The sequence below is a fragment of the Petromyzon marinus genome, chromosome 29, assembly GCF_048934315.1.
Source record: "Petromyzon marinus isolate PM22_M1 ecotype Great Lakes invasive population chromosome 29, UKy_Petmar_22M1.pri1.0, whole genome shotgun sequence".
In the NCBI taxonomy this organism is placed as follows: Eukaryota; Metazoa; Chordata; class Hyperoartia; order Petromyzontiformes; family Petromyzontidae; genus Petromyzon; species Petromyzon marinus.
The window spans coordinates 2,124,910-2,133,984 of NC_133695.1; the positions used below are offsets into that span (position 1 = coordinate 2,124,910).

Below are 9,075 nucleotides of genomic sequence, written 5' to 3' on the forward strand. Positions count from 1 at the left end.
GGCCGTCTGGAACACTCTCCATTCTGATATTCAGAAACCGCTGGAGCTACGCACTTTTAGATCACCTAGATTGAAAACTCATTTATTTAGAACTGCTTATTGTGTGTAGTTTGTTATCCTTCCCCTGCACCTCCGATTAGTACGCTTTGCTATGTACGGTGCGAAAGAAGTTCAACACGGGAGTTACTTTGGCTTATTTTGAATGCCAAATCTGCCCACCTGTCTGCAGGCGCTGGTCACCATCTACCTGTCCAGTTTTAATGGACTTCATTCTACGAACTGGAATTGATTAGTTGTTGTTGTTTTGCCGTGTAATTTACAGAAGAAGTTTCTGTCAGTATTTCCTGCTGCCAAGTCCAGGAAAATGTGGTAAGTTCTTTCAAGTTTAGAGACCGGAATAGTCTCATTGGCAAGAGTAACCTGAGGTATTTAGTACTGCCAGTAGTACGCAACGATTCCTGCGTAGAATCCCAATTGAGTAACTTCTTTGCGGTGTAGAATTCATTATTTTTCAACGTGGACGTTGACGCCGGCACGCAATGGGCGACTCTTGCGAACGGCGTCAGGGGATCTGTAACGTCCACTGTGTGGCAGGCGGCGCGTAGTGTGACTTATGGTTGCTACACACCGTAGTAATAACCGGGGCGGCCGGTGGACTCGAACCGCGAACCTCCGCAACGCACTACCGCCGGGCCGCGTCACTGCCAAAACTATAAGCCATGATGCACGAACGGCAATATCACCACAGAGGTTATAGTTCCAGCAAACAATGCATATTACCAACATACAAACGTCCTTCACATTAATACCAAACACGCATTTATTTTATTCACTTTTAATTCAAGCGTTTTAATATGACTTTTTTTTTTACATCCTCCGCAGGACATCAGCACGGTCTACCAAATATTCCCAGACGAGGTGCTGGGCTCGGGCCAATTTGGAATCGTCTTCGGGGGTAGGGCTGTCACACGTTCACCGCAAAATTTGTCAAAATAGTGCTCGAGGATTAGCGCTGGCAGCGTGACAGCTCCGTCAGCGTGGCAGCTCGCTAACTGACATTCGCGAAATAAAAAAAGTAAAATATATTTTAACAAAAATCTCGCAGGCGTCTCAGGCGGGAGACGAAAACCCTCGGCATCGTTTTAGCGAGCGGTCGTTGGGAAGTTGCTCAAACTCCAGAGGCGACCGCGATGACCTCGGAGTGATGGGCTCGCCGTGACAGCGTCCCCCTTCTCTTTCCCCCACCGCAGGGAAGCACAGGCAGACGGGGCGTGACGCGGCAATAAAAGTGATCGATAAGCAGAAGTTTCCCACCAAGCAGGAAAGCCAGCTCCGCAACGAGGTCTCCATCCTTCAGGTGCGTGCACGCGAGCACGCGAGCACGCGCTTGCCAGTGGCGCGGGGTGCGGGTGGCGCCAGCGGCGTGACTGTCCAGTGCGCAGGCGGTGCAACTGCACCGGGCCCCACGTGCCGGGGGTGGCGAGGCAGAAAAAATGGATGCGATGTTGGGTAGGGGGTGCCCCGGTGCGCTTCTTGCACCCCAGGGCGTATGCCACGCCGCTCTAGCGGGTAGCGCCGTGATGTTTGCTGCGACCAGGATAGCTTCGTTTGCAAGTGCCCTGGGTCACTAAAATGACGAAAGCAAAACGAGTAAAATAAAGCAGTACGGCAATGACGTAGAAATCAGAACAAAAACAACAACAACAACTGTGTATGAAACGAGGAATCGAAGATATATTTGCAAACATAAATCGACGTTGAATTTAAATGCCCCCGTCCCCCCCCACACCCTCCCCCACCCCCCTAGAACCTGCACCACCCGGGGGTGGTGAACCTGGACTGCATGTTCGAGACGCCCGAGCGCGTGTTCGTGGTCATGGAGAAGCTCCACGGGGACATGCTCGAGATGATCCTGTCCTCCGAGCGCGGCCGCCTGCCCGAGCACATCACCAAGTTCCTCATCACGCAGGTTCCAACGGCATCACCGTCACTGCGATATCATTATCATCGCCACCACCACCACTGCGACCTCTTCATTTTAATTATCTGGCTTGAGTCGCTGTACATGTCCAGAACACGCAGTTCAAGTGTACAGATCAACACCTTTTTTGATTGTCACAATTCAGGGACGCGATTCGATATTCAATTAAAAAAATATTTGATTGTTGTCGTCTTCCCCAATGTTGCGCTGTTGCCATCGTTACTTGAAGAATCAGTTCGGATCACTCACAGTACAGTGCAACCCTCCGTGTTAGAGAACGGCCCACAGAAGCGGATGCCAAGGAGCTACCTCTTGAGATCCGTTCAAGCGACCTCTGCTTTGCACAGCAGATGGCAGCACTTTCCCACCAGTTTAACACGTAGGCTTTCGCAACCAATGTTGCGGATTGGTAAATGTTGTGGATTTGCTCTCCAACACACCGGTGTGCTGTACTGGTATGTTCTGTTTACGTGACAAACCTTACTAATTGGCTGTGTCGGTTGCTGGCGGGTTTAACGGCACATTTATATATTTACGCGTTTGTCGTTTTTGGAATTTGCATGCGTGCGTTCATTCGTGAAATGTGTGCGCAGTCATGAATGACCTCGGCTGAGACCATTAACTCACAAACCTGGCTTAATCACAGGCAGCTGCTTGGATTTGAGAAACTCAGCGGTGCCAGCTCAGCGCTCTGACCTCTGAGCTACCCAGCCAAAATCATTTTTATTAAACTTAAAATGCAGGCCCCATGACCAGTGAAACTTGTATGAAGTATTGTTTTGTTGCGTTGTGTCTGTGTGTCGGTTCGTGAATATCTTTTGAAGTGAGTCGATAAGAGATGCCCGTACCCTACTTGCGTCATCGTTTTGAAGCAGAAGATAACGACATTATTCTCATTGTCTCTGTAAAACTGCAATTGTCAAAAAGCCGAACGATAGAAAGAAACTCCCTTTCCTTATCTTGACAACGCAACGGGGGTTTAGCCCTGATATGCAACGCACTCAAATCTCCTCCAAACTATGTACAATGGGCTGTCAAACAAAATATAGCATGAATTCATGACTTGGTACATCGCTGGCATGGGGCGGTGGTGTCGTGGCACATTTGTGGCACTTGGTTGCAGAGGTTCGCGGTTCGAATCCGGCAGGCCGCCCTGGTTAACCCTGCGGGCGCATTAATAATAATGTACGTGCCATCTGCCTCACGGTGGGACGTTAAAAGATCCAGACATGCGTAGGCCATTGCCCGCCAGCATCGTGGTCCAAATTTAGCCAACTGAAAAAAAATTTACTCATGTGGTATCACGTGGAGCGATCTCGCTCACCACTCTTGAAACGACTGCAGACCGTGTCTGTAAAACACAGCGCCCTCATGATGGCCTTGCCTTGCTGTAAGAGCGGCGCGAATGCTACACGATACTACGTTATGTGCATCTACAGCTTGCCACCAATCCACTGCTGGATAAGGGTCTACCTACGTCATGCGGATTGTGAAGGGTATTTGGCCATACCGCACCACGCTGGTCAGTGTGAATTGGCAAAGGCAGGGGACATTGATTAACAACAGTGGGTTGTACTGCACTGCCGTGTACTGCCCACAACCCGGGATGCGTGGTGGCCACCTGTGCAAGTTTTTTCTCGGGTTGAGCAGCCGATTGCAATTCAGATTCCAAGTCAAAGTATCTTGGGGCTAAAATATGCATGGGGCAGTACTCATCTCCAAGTCATCTACTTACATGACTCGATGGGTCTGTAGTTATATGGGTCTCCATAGAAGTCTATAGGTTACTGTATAAGTCTTTGAGTTTCTACACGAGGATATATGTATACATAGCCTTACATCTCAATGTCCCAGTTGATGTCTGCTTCAGTATTTGTAAGTCTCCACACAAATTGTGTTGGTCTCTGTGTAAGTCTATGGGTTTCTAATAAAGTCTATGTGGCTCTCTGTGCCACACATTTCTGGGTCTGTATGTAAGTCAATGTTAGTTTCTGGGTCTCGATGTAAGGTTTTGTGTCTATGTGTAAATCTATAACCTCTTGCTGTAATTATGGATACAAAAATTTCCCTTGAAAAAGTGACTCCTGGTCTCAATGGGCTCTGATCTGGTCATAAATACGTGCCGTTTACCGTAGCCAACTTTGCGTGAACCGTGGCTTCCAGTTGCAAAACCACATGCTGCTCACCAGCAGTTGCTGCCGAAATGACACGCTTACAGACGGCCATGCGGCTGACGAGATCTGTCAAAAATAACTTGCGTTTTTTTTGTTGTTTTACGCGGTGGGGACAGATATGCGAAGGAGGCACATTGTCGGCTAACTTCTTTCGCTCTCCTCGCATCGCCTTCACAGATCCTCATCGCGCTGCGTCACCTGCACTTCAAGAACATCGTCCACTGCGACCTCAAGCCCGAGAACGTTCTGCTCGCTTCCCCGGAGCCCCTTCCCCAGGTCGGCAGAGTCTCCCCGGCAGTGCCGTCCGGGTTATTGCCGCCGGCGTCTTGACCGTGAGGTGCCACGCGCCGCCCTCCTTCGCAAGCGGACGTTTAAAACAATAAAGAGTGAATGCGAATAGGGAGAAGGCCATTGGGTGCAAAATTGAATTCTTACCGGAAAATAACTCGCGATTCTGCAAAGCAACGTCGCCCCTCCCCGCCTTGTTGGGACCTTGGCGTGATAGCCGTGTGCTTTAAAAACAATGGCAGCGGTTCTTAACCTTTGCCGCAGCCATGCACCCCTTTGGTTCACAATCGTTTAAATAATGTATGTCAATAAATACATCGGGGTTTGATGAAACGAAGTAGTTGTACTTAGGTGCCTCGTGCTTAACTTGTGTGTCGATGATTTACCTTCAAAAAATAAATCTGGCCATGTCTCGCACCCCCAGAAAGGGCATCTCGCACCCCCGGGGAGTGCGTGCAACCCCAGGTTAAGAAGAACCACTGCTCTGTACGGCTGTTATGATGATCGTCCCACGGCAGTGGAGGCGGTATGGGAATCTGAAAATCGGCCACGTCACGCTGTTTGGCCTGCTTTATCAGGGCGCAGCAGTGCTGGGTACTTGAAAGTGATGGCAGGAAAAAAGTTGATAATGACGGGGGGGGAGGGGGAGGAAATAAAAAATAATGAAAACAGCGCAAAAACAATGAAGCGAGTGTGCCGATAGATGCCAACGCGCGTGGAAAATAATCGCACGGTCCTAAGGAGCGAGGCCAGTTCTTGAGAAACCCGTGTCTTGGCGATCAGAGAGAGCCTCATTGAGGCAAGGGAATGCATTTGGCACTTGCTTTGAAGTCTGTTCGATGGGAATGGGCCACGATGGGATAACAAGAAGAAATAATTCATATGAATCATTTTGAGAGTGCTCCAATTTCGAAAGGGTTATGTCTCACTCCGAAACTCTTATGGGTTTTAATATATTAAATACATGTTATTTTAATTCATGTTTTTTTTAATGACTTTATGTGAACGATAAAACACAAATTCGCCCGTTTTCTCATTGAAAATAGGTAAATTTCAAAATATCACTGTCCTGGTCACAAAAGCAAAGTTTGTTGGGAATAATAGCCATTTTCTTTACTTTTTAGGCATGAGCAATTAGGAAATAACACTTTCTACCCAGGAACAAAAATTGTGTTACATAGTGTTACCACTCTTGGCTACGTACGGTGCGAAATAAGTTCAACGTCCATACATACACTTCGTTGAGTTTCATTTGTGGCCAGGTCACTTCTACAAAAGAGCTATATAGCTCGGAATCAGAATGTGTATTTATAAACTGGAGGATTACCATGATCTATGCAGCTCTTTTTCACAGATGTCCAGTATGGGCAAGTCAGTGGGCCTTAACTGGTAAAAAAAAAAAAATTAATAGTTTTAGTTTGTTGAACACGGTTCCGCCACCGCAGGTGAAGCTGTGCGACTTCGGCTTCGCGAGGATCATCGGCGAGAAGTCGTTCCGCCGCTCGGTGGTGGGCACGCCGGCCTACCTGGCGCCCGAGGTCCTTCGCAGCAAACAGGGCTACAACCGCTCGCTCGACATGTGGTCGGTGGGCGTCATCGTCTACGTGAGCCTCAGCGGCACCTTCCCCTTCAACGAGGACGAGGACATCAACGAGCAGATCCAGAACGCCGCCTTCATGTACCCGCCGCACCCTTGGCGCGAGATATCGCCCCACGGTAATTGTCAGATGTGGCGACGGCGCATGACAATATCGCCAGATGCAGTGTACATTGTTTTGTATTATTATATTGCAATCGGAGCCCAGCACAGAGCACGAACCGCTACGTCGGGAAGGGGGGTTCAGAAGCTGCGCGGAACTTCGTCCCGAAAGCTGTGCCCCCCCCCCCCGAGTTTAGGGACGGGCGGGAGGGGGGGGGGAGTGGGCTCGCTGCCCCACCGCTCGCCACCTGCGGTTTAACGTCAGTCCCCGGGACTCTACCGTATCTCATCATCATGAGATGGCAACGACCGGGGGAGGCCTTTATCCACTGCTGGATGAAGCCCTCGCCGATTCGTCGTCATCCCTCACGATCCCTTGCGGTGTAACGAATCGTCCGAGGATGTGCACACGGAGCGATTTCTATTCTCCGTCTCCGAGGTGAGCAGGTGCTCTCAGACTCGTCATGCTGGAGCTGTGCAATCCTCCAATGTGTGTTTTTTTTTGGGGTTGCATCTCACGTAACAAGTCAGAGAACACGAATGGATCGAACGGATCGTTGAATCCATTCGTGTGAAGCCTTGAGTGTTTTTTTTCCACCTCCCATGTTGACGTCATCGCTTCCACAGGCCTCACCTGTACCTCCAACCCCTGAGTACAATTTCCTCAAACCATCGCACGTCCACTCCCCCCCCCCACCCCCCGATATACAGCGTAAGCTGCACAAGAAATGAAAGGAATTTGAGCAAGACGATAGCAAAAACAAGTAAATAAAAGCGGACACGCGACGGCACTTCACCGTGAAGGACCGGTAAAGAGCAGCGAGGAGTGCGAGCTCTAGTCACGTGAGCAGCACTGAACCAGCTTAAGAGCTGTGCATTAATTGCCGCTCGAGAGCTCTGCATATTTATAGAAGCGGGGGAGGGCAAAGCTTTTATAATTTTGCCTGAATAGATGAGTTCGGCGTATTTTTTTTAGTTATTCAGTTTCTTCCGTAATGGTGTCTGGCTTTGGAATGGCGATGACACAACACTGCGTAATGTTTTAATACGAAACGGCGAAGATGGTTGAGTTAGGGTGCGCGTAAAATGAGTGGCGCAAATATTTCAAAAGGATCCTCTCAGAATCGAAGTGGTTTTTTTTGTTGTTGAGAAGACTGTCCCCCTCGCTCTGTCTCTCTCACCCGTGAATACCGATTGCGAAGTGTTGCTCTATTGTGGTGGGTGGTGATGGGGGGGGGGACGGTGGTGGTAAGGGGGGACACCCAGACCTGCATGCCAGGTGCTCACAATCACAGTCGTCGCACGGCAACCTAAGTGCACTTCACTTCTTCGAGTCGAATTTGCAGATCTCATTAGCCCAGCCGTTCGATGCTTCATCAGCCGATGCGCTCCATCCCCCACAACCCCCCCCCCCTCCCTCCACAATCCAAACCTGACTCTCTCGCTCTCGCCACAAAATATCATGAACAAAAAAAAAACTCGGCTAAATGTTCCCCCTGATGGGCTCGGATGTATACGACTCTGCAATTCCACCAGCAATTATTCCTCGTGAAAAAAGAAAGTTGCTCAAACTGTGGAATCGCACGGCGTGTTCCACTCGCGAGAAACGCGCGCTCTTTACCGCTCGCGTGCGGTGCAATTCCCGCCGAGCGGCGCGCGGAATGTGCGGGCAGCTACAATCCGTCGCCCGAATGCTTCCAATTTTCGTAAAAAAAAATTTCAACCCACCTGCGGTCGGTCAAATTGTCAACGGTGATTCAAACTTTTTTGTTTGTATGGTCAGACACAATGTATAGGCTACTAGAAGTGGTAAGATAATGACGACGGAAATCTACAGCAACCTCCTGCGGAGCCCGTTTCATTTCAGAGCCACGTCTGTAAGCACTCAGCGTAGAATGCACGCAGTTACGCATACAAAGGGAATGACCGTGAGCACCCACACAACTTTAATGTCCACAAACCGTGCATGTGCACATATGAATCTCCTGGATTTGCATGCAGTATGCATTCACGTGGCGCTGTTGGCAGAGCAATAGGTCTTCCAATCACAAGGTCAATTGGTTTGAATCCAGACCATTGTAAGTGGAGTGTAGTTTCCCATCCATCACTAAAATGAGCTCCATCAGCTGATATCGCTTGCTGGGAAGCCACTTTTTGTAAAATGTAACATTTACTACCATACTAAGTCAGCGTCGGCCCATACCAACCAACTGCTGAAGGCCTCCGGAAAGCCACTTCCATCTCTCACGGGCCTGCAATGTCAACAATCCACCCTGGGCCTGCACACAAGCTGGTCTCCTCTGCTGGGTGGATGGACTCTCGGGGTCATTCCCTCCTTTGGCTGCCACTCCGTAGTCGACCCCAACCGCTAACCCATACATGGTAGTAGAATATATTCGGCCGCCATACAGTTGATGATTTATATTGGTCCCGTCACACCGTACGTGAATATTCACGATTGACTTTTACACCTTTTTCGCGTTGCTTCTGCTCCTGTTTGCTGCTGCTGCTGCTCTGTTACAGCCATCGACTTAATTGGTAACCTGCTTCAGGTGAAGATGAGGCAGCGGTTCAGTGTGGACAAGTCGCTGAGTCACCCGTGGTTACAGGTACAGAGCCCGCAGTGGGACGTCACCCTGAATGGAACCTCGGAAGGCACAAGCGCTGTGGTGACATTAACAAAACTTGGTGGCTGTTGTTGTATGTAAATGACATGGGGAGTGGAAGTGTAGTGATTAGGTCACTGCGCTATGAACCAGGCGGCCCGAGTTCAATTCCTGGCCACGCCTAACATCAGTGGTGATTATCTAAACTGTTCCTGGGCCTCTTGGATCAAGTCGGCTGTAAATGAGTACCTGGTGGCGGTGTGTAAACACCAGTACTGGGGAGACAAAGGTGGCCAGGCGTGGCACCAGTTACACCGCCCCCCTCGT

General features: G+C 49.7%; 1 protein-coding gene across 2 annotated transcripts in view; it reads left to right on the top strand.

The window, feature by feature from the left end:
* LOC116947357 (serine/threonine-protein kinase D1-like) overlaps positions 1-9,075 on the top strand; it is a 48,651-nt gene that overhangs the window by 32,742 nt on the left and 6,834 nt on the right. For both annotated transcript variants that reach the window (XM_032962997.2, XM_032962998.2), the window contains exons 11-17: positions 323-369; positions 883-955; positions 1,251-1,357; positions 1,808-1,969; positions 4,333-4,431; positions 5,889-6,159; positions 8,666-8,751. In XM_032962997.2, the coding sequence (XP_032818888.1) occupies positions 323-369; positions 883-955; positions 1,251-1,357; positions 1,808-1,969; positions 4,333-4,431; positions 5,889-6,159; positions 8,666-8,751 (845 nt within the window). The remainder of the gene's footprint in view (positions 1-322; positions 370-882; positions 956-1,250; positions 1,358-1,807; positions 1,970-4,332; positions 4,432-5,888; positions 6,160-8,665; positions 8,752-9,075) is intronic.